Raw genomic sequence first — 15,793 nt, 5'->3', positions numbered from 1 at the left:
TTCCTGCTCTGATGAGTCTTAATGAGTCCAGACTGCTTTGAAGTTGTAGCAAGACACTAGTAACTAAAATAACTACTTGCTAAGTCATGGGATGCAGAAGAGCATCTATGAATGAACAACAGGTCAAACCTTGCAGCAGATGGGCTGCAGCAGCAGAAGGCCACACCAGGTGCCCCGCATAAGAACTGAATATCGAGGCTACAATCACACCCACTGTTAAATATCCCAATTCTTTGATCTTTGGGCTGAAGGAAGAACAACACTCAGTGTATAAATGCTCAATCAACAACCTCTTTAATCAATACAATTCTCTTTATTCCATACAACACTGAGCATTACCAACGTCCGGACTGGAGATGTGAACGGGAGGGTGTCCGGCAAAATCTCGAAGTGTCTGACTGTTTCTCACATTCTTATAGCTTCAGCCCCCTCAGAACTAAGCATTCACATTCTTTCTCTCTCAGTGAGCCTAGGTTACGGCCTTGGCTTCTTGTGCCGTATGTTTTGTTCTTTCTACAATCAGAAAAGCACGGCCATGATTCTCTGCAAACAGTATTCTCTTTATAAATCAGCAGTATGAAGTACCATAGAACAGTGTGATTCATTCACAGTAAATCAGCAGTTTAATGTAATACAAATCAGCCTAAGCAATCTAATAATTTCACCTTCTAACTCAGGAGTATAATGCAACCTAAAACTACATAATGATTCATAAGCTTAAATCAGAGGTATAATGTAACAGTGTAATAATCTCACACCACTCACACGGGCCGGACATTAGAAGATTGGAATCTGCCTGGTCTGATGACTCGGATGGTGGGGGTCAGAATTTGGGGTAAACAACATGAAAGCATGGAGCTATCCTGCCTTTTGTCAACGGTTCAAGTTGCTGGTGGTGGGATGGTTAGGGGGATTTTTTTTTTACACTTTATGCCCCTTGGTACTAAATGAGCATTACTTAGAGACCAAAACCTACCTGAGTACTCTTGCTGACCATCTCCCTACAGTACAGTGTACCCATCTTCTGATGGCTGATCATCTGACATCCTCTCAGATCATCTGAGATCTTCTTGCAGGATCCCCCACAGAACATAGTCAAAAAAATACACGTAGACTAGTTGGGTAAACTCCCACACCCCTCCCATTCTTACTTTTGTTCTTCTTGTGAGCTTAGAAGCCTCTGAGGTGAGGTACCCCCACAGCACTGCACCCAGTAACTCCAAGAAGGCTGGGCACCCTGAACTGTCATTTGGCACATACGTGTAAACAACATCAGGACTCAATCCACAATGTGAAGGTACAAGGAAGCAACGTTGTTGTCTACTGGGAAAAAACAACATACAGGCAGCAAGATGATACAAGCATACCTGCTCTGCCCACCGCCAGGGCCTCCTTAAGTGCTACCTGACACACATTGCAGCCAACCACTTCACCACCTCCTGCGGGTGGTGGACCCAAACAAAGGCAGGCCCATGTTGCCAGGTTGGGGCACTCAAGCTCGCTCCCCAGGCTGGCTTCAGCGTGGGGCCCAGGCAGGGGACACTGGACCCTTGATTTTTTCTTTTTCAAAGAGGTCGTCTGAATTGCTCTTTGTCTGGATGCTATCAGGGGGCAAAATCTAACAAGAACGTACCCCCTGGATCCCATCTTAATGCCAGGTTCCATTCACAGTACATGAGCACATTAAATATTAAAAGATGAAAGCGCCAAACAGTTTAATGCTTCTTGAACATTTTTAACAGGAAATTGCTACACAGTAACATCAGCATTGGTTTTTATTGATTTGTATTTATGGATTTAACTCTTGCATTTTTCTTAAATCAGAAACATATAGTTTTATTCCTGAACCTGTTTTATTCTGTCTCTGGAAGTATAGCCACCAAAAAAGTGTAGTAATACATTACTATAGTATTGACTTTAAAGTACTTGTCCAGCTTAAGCTTAATGACCAGTTATTTGTTTTTTCCACTCCACTCCAGAGAGGGTTAGGGGGTTAGGGTTAGGCAAGTTTCTCTGTTTCTTCTCTGAATGCTCAACATTTAACGCTGTGAAAAACACATTTCATTTCCGTTTATGAGGGCATGGCTTTTCTCCTCTCAAATACTTGTGACCATATTAGCAGCAGCTCTACCTGCCTAAATCTGTTCTTTATTATTGCACCTTAGTTTCTGCTTTTAGAAATTCTTTCTGAACACGAGGCTTATTAAACCCAGGTGTGCTGCCACATTCCTAAAACTGTCACAAAACAACAGAGAGCTCTTTATTGAATTCATTTTTTTAAACTAACGTTGCTACTTTTTGCAGTTTTACATCAGGTGTTTACACCTTCATACTCCATGTACACTTTCCTCCAGCTCACTAAGTTTGTTGTTGTTGTTTTTTAACAGTATAGTCTATAATATCAATGCATTTCTTTCTTTTGTGTATATTCTGGGTCTTGATTTTTCTCCTATCACTATATGCAATCATGAAAAATTGTCCCAGAAGCCTCGGGGAGCACATTGTGTTAGTTCCTTTGGTTACTCATAGTTCCAGCCTTCCTCTTTCTAACTAATTTTATTTTTACCCAGAATGTTTCTTATAGTGGAGCAAGGTACCCTGACCTTATAGCTAAAGCTTGAGATTCCTGAATACTTTCTGAAATTTCATTTAGTTATTACAGCATGCCCCGAGTAGTTCTGTCCAGCTTTCAGAAATGCCTTTTTAATGAGATACAACAGTTTTTCCCATTTACTTTAAATTTTAATGGAGGGATTTTTTATTTGTAGCAAGTTTGTGGTGGGCTAATGGTAAGGTATAGCTGGAAGCAATCAAGCTGGAATTTATCTCGTCGGTTTGTAAGCTTTTCTGCATTTACCTTATCTGCAGGCTCTACCAGAATGTTCTCTTTACTGTAGTAGTGATGTTTCATTAACGACACAGGGAAATGTCACAGAATAGCGGTTAGCTAACATTCATGTCAAACTCTTCACTTTGCTCAGTGCTCAGCTGTTTCTTAGCCAGTTGTAACCAAGTTTCACAAAAACTACTCGGTGCCTAAAGGGCAACATCAGCAGTAAAATGTATTTTTGTGTTGAAACTGTAGCTTTGACTATACCTTTTTATTTTCATACAATCGACAGTATAACTTGGAACATAAATGAAATGTGAAAATAGCAACTTTATCATTATAGCTGATTTCCGTTTTCAGGTGTCCCAGTACGCACTTCATTTATAACACGCCATAAGAAATTCCAGTTCCCCCTCCTTGCTTTGTTTCAGATGCTGGTTGTGAGCACAGCAGTCCCGCTTACCTGCAGTTCAAATCTTCAGTTTGCATGAGGCAGCCAATCACAAGGATGCTATAAGGGAATGGGAAGGCAGATAAGACTCCATCAAGATAAATGAGGATTATTTTGAACTGAGTCATGCAAAGCCACTGTATAAGGATGAAAAAATACAGAACAGGAAACGATAACAGGTCCTCTTTGAAGGGCATAACTCAAGTCCACTCATTTCAAGAGCGATTCTTTCTGTGATTTGACTTTTTAATTAATTACTGTTGTGTGTCTTATTGAACTGTGCTGAAGTCAATCTTTCACTTAGAATACTTTGTATCAGTTTTAGCTTTCATATATAGTTTTGGTATCTATTTATAAGAATCGTCGGTCCTTTATGTTTGAGGTTTATGATGTAGTCATCGAAGAGTGTTGTACTGGTGAGTGCCGCATCACTGCCGTTGTCTCCGGAGCTGTAGTGTCTGATATAACTGATTTCGTTCTTTATCTTGCCTGAGTGATGCAAAACAAAAACAACAACAACAATTTTCTGGTAGTGGTTTTTACATTCTGTGTCCAGCAGGGTGCAAGATTACAGCAAATTTTACAGCAGTGGTGATTTAAGCCCTGACAAATTTTCTGGGATACTGCAAATGATTTCCCTGTAAATGGATGCATGCGCAAATGCAGAGATATAATATTGTCTATTGTACTAAAGTCTATTGTCTCTGTCTCCTTTCCTGTAATCCTAACAGGAAGACCAGCTTCCTTTTTCCTGCACAAATCCATGAGTTTTAAGACAGACTGCACTCAGGCACACAGCTGGTGGTTCTGCATGCTCTCTGTAGTAATATATTCAACCACATGATCCAGTATAAATGGATAAGACAATAATTCTATATTTGAAATCCGAGCCACTGGTACGTGACATGACATAAAATAAAACAATAAGTCTTTTGGGGTTTTGTTATAGGAATAATCCACCATCATTATACAATCCTACTGCCACCATAATTATCCCACACAAAAGTCAAATTAAACACTTTTCACAACCTCTTCCAACTTGGTTACTCGAAGGGAAAGTATTATCAGCTGGCTTGTCACTGAACCCACGTTTTGTTTGTTTGTTTGTTTTAATCAGTCTACCTTCAGTGTCAACATAAATCGTTACTCTTCCGACCGCACGGGAAAGCAGCAGTGCTGAGTTCACGCCCCTGGGTGAAACCCCTCCTCTCTCTGTAAATGTGCGGAGCAGAGCGCTGTGTGGCAGTACGGCGTGTGTGTGCTGGAGGTACCACGGAGGTTTCTGGATATACCATTCAGACTCTGAGGTGGAGCTCAACCAGTTTTGGATATTGGCTGTTTTTTCTTCTTTTTAAAAAATATTTTAAGGTAATTTTTTGTTTAACCGGTTTGGGTTCGCGGTGTGAATTACTCACTGTTCCAGTGACAAGATGAGATAAAAAGATTACTTTTGAATTACAGAAATTATTGAATTAATCTTGTTGGTCTTTGGTGCAAAATGTTTGTAGACTAGTTATCGGGCAACTTTTGCGCAGACTGTTTTGTGCGTTTCACTGATAACTTAGATATACTTAAGAAACGAGGTTCAATGCCAGAAACAGCAGTGAGCTAACGTTAATACAAAACTCTTTGCTCGGTGTTCAGCTGTTCATTAGCCAGTTGTAATCAAGTATCGCACAAACTGGTCAAACTGTGCCTTAAGGGCAGAGCCAGCAGACAAATGCATCTTTGTGATTTTAACTTTAACTTTAACTGCAGCTTTTTTGTAAGGGTGACAATATTATTAATAATATAAATTCACTGTAAAAATGAAAACAAAAACGTTACAGCTCGTGGCTGACAGAATGAGAATTTAACTCCTGTCTTTTTTCAATATGTTCATATTCCAGAATAATATAAAATAAGGTCATTACCATTCACTGATATGTTATGGAGTCGCCTTATTGTTTCAGTTGTCCCAATGCAGTCTGTAGTCTATGCGAGAAATGGCAGGAAAAAACACTTAATTTCTTATTTTATAATAAGTTTCAGATTTCCTCTCTTGAAAAGGGTTCAGTGAATCTTTCTTGAGGAGCTCCATGCAGCTTCATTAGTCTTGCTTCACTGGAAGATTTCGTGTCCAGCCATGATCTCAAAGCTCAGACTCTTTCTCAGATAGACTGGAATACACTTCCACAGCCAGGCCTGTGCACTTCCACACCGACTTTCTCATCAGCTGCTGAAGTATAGCATTAGTGGACTTTGATCCCTTCTCATGCTGGGGGCCTGTGCTGCAGTCTCTAATCCAACAGGGAGGAGACCTGTGACAGAAAAGATTAATAGTCTCGAGTGTAATGAACAATCACAGCCATTTTCAAGTTTAATTTCCAAACTATGATATCATAGCAGGTTTGTTTTGTGCTGACATGTGAGGGAAAACTTAAAATGTTGCATTTGTATTTAGTGGGATTTAATCTGTAATTACAGGCAAATGGACAAACGTTAGGGAGACGCATGGTGTGACAAGACACTGTTTATTTCTCACTTCTTCTGTGCAGTTAATGTTTGCATCCTTCAGCCACAGCTCATCAGGAAACAAAAGCTCTGAGGCATGGCGCCCGCAAGCATTCCTCTGGGTATTAGTCTGCCCTTTTGTCAAGGCTGACTTTGTTTATGCAGTTGGGATAGACGTTGTGGCCTGTAGCTGTAATTTTCAGTCAAATCATTGCTATTGTGATATAAATCCTGCAGTGCTTTAATATGACAGAAAACACAGCTGTCCTTTTTTTTTTTTCTCACTCGTGTTTGGAAGTTCAGAGGAGGAACAGACGAGATGTTTAACCTTTCTCATCATCTCTGTGTCTCTTGTCAGAAACACCATGCCAAACTGGGGCGGAGGCAACAAGTGTGCAGCATGCCACGGGACCGTTTACCACGCGGAGGAAGTGCAGTGTGATGGCAAGAGCTTCCATAAATGCTGTTTTCTCTGCAGTAAGTACATCAAATGCATCAAAATGCAAATATAACTTTATCTGGAATAAGATTGAGCAACGTTCCTGTCATCAGCGTAAACCCCGCCGAAGCAGGACGGCGCTTGAACTCTGTTTCGCCTCCTCGGGTCACCTAAGAAAGCTTGCTCTGACATTTCGCTCACTAATCCTCACCCCAAACCAGCCTCAAAATGTCAGTGAAAATGTTCCAGTGAAGACCTCGCGAAGACATCAGGATATTTCTCCATAGAGCTGCTGTCAAGAAAAGAGCAAAACAGTGTGAGCCACAAAAGGCGGGTTTCTTCTTTTTGAGCAGCTCTATTACAAAGACAGCTTTGTCTGACCCAGGAGGTGATGAGCAAGGGCACTTTTTTGTCCAAATTCTCTGTTTTCTGACATTCACTGATTTTTAAGAAAGATAGCTTTATGCTGACAGAGAAGTCACACAGCCTCATATGACTCTGTGTACACTATCTGTGTCTTTGTCTCACCTATTTATTCACAGTCAGTGCCTGTGGCAACACATGGGGAATACTAGTGTACATGTAGTTGAAGCAAAGAGGAAGTACTGTCAAAAAACCTAAAAGTGCATCACAAACTGAGGAGGGCAAGTCAGGATTTAGGTGCCATTCAATGGGACATGCAAGTCTTGTTTTGACAGTGTTGGCTGGGAGACGTGCAGACGTGAATGGAGACATTTTTCCTGCTGGTTGTGTGAAATCTGAAACCAGATTCAGACAGTCTCGTAGCGAAGGCCATTGTGTAAAGAATTCAGCTAATCCCAGCAGCCAGCGTGGGCACAAGCGTGCAGCCTAAAGCACCCGTGGAGCCTTTGTTTTTACAGACGCTGCTTTCTCTGCTAAGACAAACCTGCCAAGATGCTGTCAATTTTTCCAACACCTTTGGTATACAGCCAGACTCAAGCTGGAATTGATTTTCTTTAACCTCTTACTTTATGTTATTTAAATACCTGCAGTTGCAATCAAAATGGTGTTAAAGTCATAAGAGAAAACACTGGAATTTGAAGAATCTGTTCTTGTTTTGTTGATTATTGTAGATGTGAACTTTAAATGCCAGAGGTCTTTGAACCTCTCATTCTTAGCAGCTGGTTCACATTCTTGAACTGGCTCTTCAGACCTTTGTGGCTATCAGATATTTTACTTTCCCCCCTTGGACACCTACTAGGAGTAACCCTTGTTCCTGTCATATCGTTCATCTGGACGTAGCGTTTTCAGTGGGAGAGATATTCTAATGTTCGTCAAGCCGCGTCTTTATTGATGTATACTCAGGTGTCAAAACTGGTCATTAAAGTTACACGGGAGGATAAAACAGAAACTACAAACAATCTTCTTTTCATTCCCACAGTTGTTGTTGACAGAAAGTGGACTGCTTTCAGCTGACACTGTAAATTACCCTTCCAGGTACATTATGTCAATTTAGCCATTCAGAACAAAGTTAGTTACGAGGGGAGCTGGAGGGCCATGTTTCGGACACTGGGTGGAGTACTCAAAAAATGAATTTGAGCCCTACATGGCTAATTTAGGAAATCCCAAAGAATACAGAGTTAGAAGTTAGCATAATAGGTGACCACAGACACACAGCTCACCTGCACTTTGTGTGCTGCTTGTGAGAGGGATGCAGTTTTTAGAACACTGACTTTAAGGGAAGAATGACTGTAAAGGGAAAGAAACAAGGAGGAGGAACTGAGGGGCTGCACTAAAACCCAGTAAAAGATTGAATATGGATGGATCTGTGCTACTCTAAAGGAGTCTAAGAATAAATATTAGAATTTCATCTAGTAGTTAAAATCTTTATAGTGTTTCAGACATGTCATGTGCTGCATTTAGGCAGTAAATACATGTAAATGTAACCAAGTGAAAAGAATTTAGAAGACCTTTCCTCTCACTTAACTGCTGCTGTGTGTGTGTCCACAGTGGTCTGCAGGAAGGGTTTGGACAGCACCACTCTGGCCAGTCATGACCAGGAGATCTACTGCAAATCGTGCTATGGGAAAAAATACGGTCCTAAAGGCTATGGCTATGGACAGGGAGCAGGAACACTCAACATGGATCGGGGAGAACGGCTGGGAATCAAGCCTGAAGAGTAAGCTGGACTTCAATGAATGCTTCATTCATAGAGTGCCAAATCACAGCAACAGTCACCTCAAGGTGCTTTATATTGTAAGGTAGACCCTACAATAATCCATGCAGAGAAAAACCCAACAATCAAATGACCCCATGAGCAAGCACTTTGGCGACAGTCAGAAGGAAACACTCCCTTTACATAATGATTAAAGCGTAACTCTGACTAACTGTGATCACAGTGGTTATTTCAGTTAACATGTGCACATGGTATTTCATGACATCACTACTGTATGCAGTGATGTAACTTTGCTGTATACTGGCTCTCGTCTGAGTTCTGGTGATGTTTATTGTTTCTGTGGGAGTTTAAAAAGTGTTAACTTTGTGTAAATTCCCAACAGTGTTGCCAGTAACTATGAAACTATAATATCTTAACAAAGCATCATTCATCAGTTATAATTGCACAGATGTAATGCTGCGGTGTGGTTGTCGAGGCCACTGTGTAGTGTTGCATTATTTGTAATGATCTTTATAAGCTGTGGCTGCTGACTGTCACAGTGCCATTGTCAGCACGTACTTATGGTTGATCCCAAATACACAAACTACTTCACACAAAAACCAGAAATAGAGGTTATTATGTAGCTATGTAGGTGAGCGCTGTCCTGTAAAATGAATCTTTGCCTGATTTGAAAATATCACCAGATGCAATGCGTACAAATGGCAATAACAAGACAATCTGTATGTTTGCATACAGATCAGCTTGCCCGAGTAGTGTCGTTCAGAGTAAAGATTTCATAACCATGAACAAGCCTCTGCTCTTCACAGTCCCGGCCCTTTTCTGCAAGAACCACAGCGCTTTGAGAGAGGAAAGAAACCTTACAGGAATACTGGCAAAACTCCACTTCTTTATCAAATCCAGCTTGGCTAAGTCAATTCCCAGATGTAGATCCACAAGATTCCTACACAGTATGGAAGGAGTAGTATAGAATTTGGATCTGGATAAAGAGGAAAAAAAGAGTATGGAAACATATTTTTATTTTTACACTAATTGTCCTTAAAAAAATGAGAATTTCTGGAAATAGATTCTATAACCAGTGTTTACCTCCAATAATAATCATTTGATTCAACAGGTTTTGGTGCAGAGCTGGGTTGCTTTAAAACTGTGAGACTGGGACCTGTCTTTGAAGAGGATACAGGCTTCTCACTGTCGACCATTAGCTACAGTAAAATGCCATGCACTAACCTTTTTGGGTTATAATGTTAGTACAGTTTGCATGTACAGTAACTCACAACACAGTACATTGTAACAGTGGGTTTAAATCCATTCCTTTACATGAGAAACATGTTTGTCCTTTGAGGTCTGATAAGATCTGATTCATCTGCCATGAAGTCTGCAGATATGAATCTTGGAAATGGTGTCATTTTAAAAGGGACCCAGAGTACAAGATGAGGCAAGTCTGAAATTCAAAGTAAAGATCTAAGAGTGAAAAACATCATCTAGCCGAACAGGATCGTTGCTTTCCATCAAGCTTCCAGCCTGCAGCCCGGGAATGGGTTGGGTACATTTTCTGGACACTCCTAAGGCAAAATTGCATCCAAGGTTTTGTTACACTGCATAATTATTACCCTGCCTCAGACGTCAGGTGATTCGATTATGAAAGAGTTATTATGCAACCAGAAGGATCTCGCTCACCCTGCTGTATCCTCCATCACAAAGACCTTCATTCAGGGGCCACTGAGGCTGGCAGTCACCCTTCGATAAGCATTGCTCCGGGCCCCATGGTGCCCTGCTCATTTTCCCACCATTGGCAGAGAACAGACAGCAGAGCAGTCAGGTTGTTTTCTGGATCTTAATGTTTTGGATCCTACTTTGTTCAATACTAGCACTACAAATAGTCTGATATGTTGATTTTAGGACTCTTTGAATTTACAGGCCAATGTCAGTCTGACTGAAATGAGAGTTGAACATGTGAACGATAAATTAACTTTTCCTCTGAAATAATTTGCCGTATATTTATTTGCCCTTTCCCACCCAAGGACCCAGACTCACAGACCCACGACCAACCCCAACCCATCCAAATTTGCTCAGAAGTTTGGCGGTTCGGAGAAATGCGCCCGGTGTGGAGACTCGGTTTACGCAGCCGAGAGGATCATGGGGGCAGGCAAGGTGAGAGTTTTACCTGAAGTGTGTTTAAAGATCACACCACAGACCTTCAGTATCTCTGCTTTTCAGGCTTTAGTGAAACTGGCACACAGTGTCCACTTTGTAGGGCTTCACCAAAATCACACAAATGCTTCATGTCAAGGACACGTTTGTCGTTCTCAGTAGTGACGAGAACTAAAGTTTTGTGTGGTTTGATGGATCGTGACCCCCATGAGCTGGCACATCACTGAATGCTGATCGATCCAGTCTTGGACATAATAAACACAACAGCAGGGACGTGTTACTTTGCGTCATTTATAGTTGGTTGCTCAAGGTTCACAATACTGAAGTCACAAGCAATCCAGTGAATCAAAAGCTTCGGCTTCAGCTGACATTGGATATGCCTAATATGGTCGTGTCAGGCACTAAACTCTGGTTTGTGATAGGCAGCCAATCAGAGAGTGCTTACGGCAGATCTGCAACAAGGATTACTGTGGCTCATGCAAAGCTACAGTCGAAGTGTCTGAGATGACAACAAACAGAGTTGAAATCAGCATATTAGCTGCCCTTTAAACGAGAGAGATGCATCTCTGCATATGAATCCAATATGAACTTTGAATTGAGGCATCTGCTGAAGACATTGTCCAAGTCAGCTATTTAACTTTCACTAGTTCAGCCAAGTTTCAAAAATTATTACCCTTGGCACAAAATGTTATGAATTTATTATTACGTTAATGTGGACTTGCTTCAAGAACACACAACTGCACCTTTGTGCTGTTTTTGTTCTGTTTGCACTGTAGACACCTTTAAATCAGTTTGATCGATGGCAATCTGCAGTGTGATTTAATGTTATTCAGAAAACACTTTTCTAGTGTGCAGACTCCACTCAGCGCTACACAACTCTCATCAAACACAGCTTTAGCATGAACAGTCCCAGCACAAATGAGGTCCTTGAACTCCACTGGATCACAGTCTGCAAACCACAGGGGTGAGACTGGTTTGACTGGATTGAACACACATGGTCTTGCCTGTGCTGAACCACACGCTGGAGGTTTGCTGCGGTTTCTCCTAATGAGAGAACGCAAATGCTGTTTTTCTGATTGAAGCCGTTCCACAGAGTCTGGATGGGAGCTTCCGGACAGCTGGTGTTAATCGGACTAAGCCTGCTATTGTCAGTGCTCTGATTTACGTCTAGGGACGTATCGGCAGGATGTTTTCAGAAATCAATAACTCTCAGAGCAGTTGCTCATATGAAAAGCTGTCCATGGAGGACAAACGATTTGTGTGCTGGATTTCTGTTGCCTCTCAAAGTGGGAGGAGTGGATCATTTCCTGTCAGTGATCACTTGTGGCTTCATGCATGAGCTGAGTAACAGCTGGTGACGTTATCAGAGCTGTTAATGTGTTTCCTAATGGGAGGAGAGGCTCTTCTCATTGGCTAAGACATGACCTGTAATTTTCTGTGTAATGAAAACGCCCCAGGCCGTGGGAAAGCCAAGTTGCTTTAATTGGATTTAATAAAAGCACTGATGATACATGATCCAAGAAGCCTGTGCAGGTATCAGCTGTTATAGAATTGACCTGACATTGTACGAGCCTTGCAGTTTAATCTAGCTGTGGCATAAAAGCATAATAGCTGATCAAATGAGATTAAATCTTCCTGCTTTTCGTTGCAGCCATGGCATAAGAACTGTTTCCGCTGTGCAAAATGTGGCAAGAGCCTGGAGTCGACCACCCAGACTGAGAAAGATGGAGAAATCTACTGCAAAGGTGAGATAAATCTAAATAATTTGCAATGCTTCATTCCAGCATTACAACAGAGTGCTTCAGACACAATTTAGATTTCCTGAAAAGGTTTCCAGAAACGTCTCCGCTACCATAATAACTCCACCCAGGAATTAAGAGAGATTACTTACAGCTTCTACAAAGCAATCACAGCACCAGCGCATTTTCCCACTGGATAGATCGACACTCCATTAATCAGTTAATGAATAATATTCAATTCAATTTTAACTGAGTTCAGTTTTAATTCAGTAATTCAGTTCAGTTGCCCAGACCTTACAATGATACAGAGAAAGCCCCACCAATCAGACGACCCTCTATGAACAAGCGCTTGGCAACAGTGGGAAGGAAAAACTCCCTTTTAACAGGAAGAAACCTCTCACAGGATCAGGGAGGGGCGGGGCCATCTGCCACGACCAGTTGGGGTGAGAGAAGGAAATGTGTGGTATACCACACTTCATGGCTCGAAAGTCAGATTGAAAATGTATGTTGGAGAACACTGCTGTTCAAACTTGTTTGTGTGAGGGAACCGGTCAGATTAAAGTTTGCTTAAAAGGACCTCCTCGTAATCCAAAAGGAGGAGAACTAAAACTGTTTTTATTTTCCACACAGCTGCACCAAGGCTCCGTGTTAAGTAAATAACACAGAGTAAAGTTGAGTAAAGTCCAGGAATAACAATAAAAATATGGAGCTGGAAATGATTGTGGTAGATTTGCTTTAATGCAGAAACTGGAGTCAGGTTTGTTTGGACTCCCCATGTCCTCAAATATCTAACCAGGAAAACTGACAAGTGGTATTGGAGTGCAATGACATTTGGTACAGGGTTTCAGAGCCTCTTTGGGGTAAATGTGTGTGTTCCTTTAACTTTCTGCTGCCATCAGCATTATTGAAACAGTACAGCTTGTGACCAAATACCTGCAAAGCAGATAACATTCCATCTGTCTCTGATGTACATTTGGTTAAACGCTTTTTAGCATGCTAGTATGTTAGCATGTTCATTGTCAGCATGCTAATGCCATTGCATTTACATACATCAGTCTCAGGACTGAGCCAGGGGAACATTTAAAGCTGCTCACTTTTAAGATTGTGCTGTGTGTCCTGTTAGTCTTGTGACTTGCACAAGGGATGATGCCTTCACATAAAAGAGACAGAACGGTTGACTTGTTACTCACAAACACAAAGTCAGCTAATTAGATCAGTAACGGCATTATGCAAATTATTCTCTGCTCCTGTGCCAGTGAATGTGACCATATCAGCAAAAAGTCAAATGGGATGGACTTTCTGAAGTGAAACATGCTGTAGCTGGTGTTGTGTCGCATGTTTTCTGTGGGTTTGGCTCTGTCATATTAACAGAGCCTCACCAATTTGACCTCCACAACAAGCTCTCTCCTCTCAGCACAATGGGATGCTTTGCTTGAACAGAAGAGTGATACACGCTGGCAGAAAGTCGTAAACACAACTGTCAGCAGATCTTGTTTGCTGTACGTCACAAGGAAACCGTGCACTGATGGGCAGGAATGTTGCATCTCGGCTCTAAAGACAAACACCCTCAGCTCTGCTGCCGCTATCAATCAATCTGACAGCTCGCTGTCCTCTAACAGACATGTCCGCTCTCTGTTTCAGCAACATCTGGATGTTGTTACGGTGCCCCGCCTGAGTGTTTCAAAGACAGATGTGGACAGCAGATCCGATGTTTGTAGACAGAGCTCAAGGAAACGCTGCGGTTTATTGAATGAAATCTAGGAATGCTACACAGAGAATGGAAATTCTGCAGGTCTTTGTTTTACCACAATCCAAAGAGCGGGGGTATTGAACCTTAACACGTGCATGTTAAATAAACAGCTAAAGCTGGGAAAGCAGGCGCTGCTGCTACTGAAAGGACTGGAAACACGTACACACAGGAGGTTTCTGTTGCAGTGATTAGATCTGCTCAGTCACTGGGTCATAGAGGTCAAAACTGTAAGTGCAAGCGACAGGAAAACAAACTGCTTTCACAGCAGACATCTTGACACAGTTGTGTTAATGGTTAAATCCACCTACGGAGGTCCTGTTGGTTCATGATATTGGTTGGTTAATGGACCAAACAAATGGTGAAGAAAGGCGATTTTAAGTGAGTTTGAACGTTGCATTGTTGTTGGTGCCAGACAGGCTGGTCTGAGCATTTCAGAAACTGCTGATCTGCTTGGATTTTCCCCACACAGCCATCTCTAGAGTTCATCAGAGAAGGGTCCAAAAAGAAGAGAATAGCCCGACTGCTTTAAGCTGATAGGAAGGCAACAGCAACTCAAATAACAACTCATTACAGCCAAGGTATGCAGAAGCATCATGTACCACTCCTGTCAGCTGACAACAGGAGTCTGAGGCTACAGTTTCGTCGTGATGCGTGCTCAATCATCCAGGTAAGTAAATCTCCAACAGTTGATTCTGTTCATCTGGACGTAGCGTTTTCAGTGGGAGACACGTTTCATGAGAATTTGCATAATCATGATGAAGGAATTGACCTCCCAGCTGTTTGTTCCTTCAGTGGGCTGGTTTCAGTCATTATGCAAATGTGCTGTTTATAAGATTGGAAACCTGCAGTCAGCTGAGACTGAAGAAGTCACCTGGATGAGTGACGAAACGTTTCTCCCACAAAACGCTACGTCCTGATGAACAGACACAACTTTTGGAGATGAGGCTACAGTTGTCATGAGCTCACCAAAATTGAGCAACGGAAGCGTGGAAAAACATTCCCTGGTCTGATAATCTTGATTTCTGCACAGTAGGCTCTGCGCTTGGCATAAGCACCATGAAAACATGGATCCAGCCTGCTTTTTATCCCCGCTTCATGCTGGTCATAGTGGGGTAATAGTTTGGATTTTCTTGGCACATTAGTATCAAATGAGCTTTGTTCACCGCGACCCTGCCTATGTGAATACAGTGGATGGCTGCTTCCAGCAGGATGACACACCATCTCCAAATAGTTTCTTGAATATGAATAATTTCATTGCATGTAACAGCCTTGACAGTCACTAGATCTCAACCCAGTAGAGCACCTCTGAGATGTAGTGCAATGGGAGATTCACAACCTGTGCAACCAAGCAAACTGTGATGCTGTGAAACAATATGGATCAACGTTCGGAGGAAAGTTTCCAGCACTTTGTTGAACCTGTGCCACCAAGAATCAAGTTGTGCAAGGAAATGCAGCTCCAACCTAACATGACACAGTGTTGTTAGCTTGTGTTGTGTGTCATTTCAGGTTTACACAACAATAAATAATTTACTGGTAGCAGTGATTTAAGAAGCTTTCAAATAGAATGACAATTAGAAGTAGAGAGGTTTGTTGACGTTTCTTCTTTCCCTCCACAGCATGTTATGCCAAGAACTTTGGCCCCAAAGGGTTCGGTTATGGCCAAGGAGCCGGTGCTCTGGTTCACGCTCAGTGATGGCTCGGTGGGACCACAGTCACTCTGCCCAACATGAACACATTTCATCCTCTATGCTTTGATGCTTAAAAGGTGCTGTTGATACAAATAAAATAAAAAACATGAACAAACCA

General features: G+C 41.8%; 1 protein-coding gene across 1 annotated transcript; it reads left to right on the top strand.

Moving 5' to 3' along the window:
• Positions 1-4,512: 4,512 nt before the first annotated feature.
• csrp2 (cysteine and glycine-rich protein 2) lies at positions 4,513-15,793 on the top strand. Its single transcript, XM_005941948.3, has 6 exons — positions 4,513-4,649; positions 6,133-6,251; positions 8,185-8,353; positions 10,369-10,498; positions 12,150-12,243; positions 15,604-15,793. Exons 2-6 carry the CDS (start codon positions 6,140-6,142, stop codon positions 15,678-15,680), a joined length of 582 nt encoding a protein of 193 aa, XP_005942010.1. The 5' UTR covers positions 4,513-4,649; positions 6,133-6,139; the 3' UTR covers positions 15,681-15,793.

Source organism: Haplochromis burtoni, unplaced genomic scaffold (genome assembly GCF_018398535.1).
Source record: "Haplochromis burtoni strain Fernald_Lab_line unplaced genomic scaffold, NCSU_Asbu1 Contig_241, whole genome shotgun sequence".
NCBI classification, from domain to species: domain Eukaryota; kingdom Metazoa; phylum Chordata; class Actinopteri; order Cichliformes; family Cichlidae; genus Haplochromis; species Haplochromis burtoni.
Note: the sequence above shows the minus strand (reverse complement) of the source record. Positions and strands in the feature narration are given on the sequence as shown.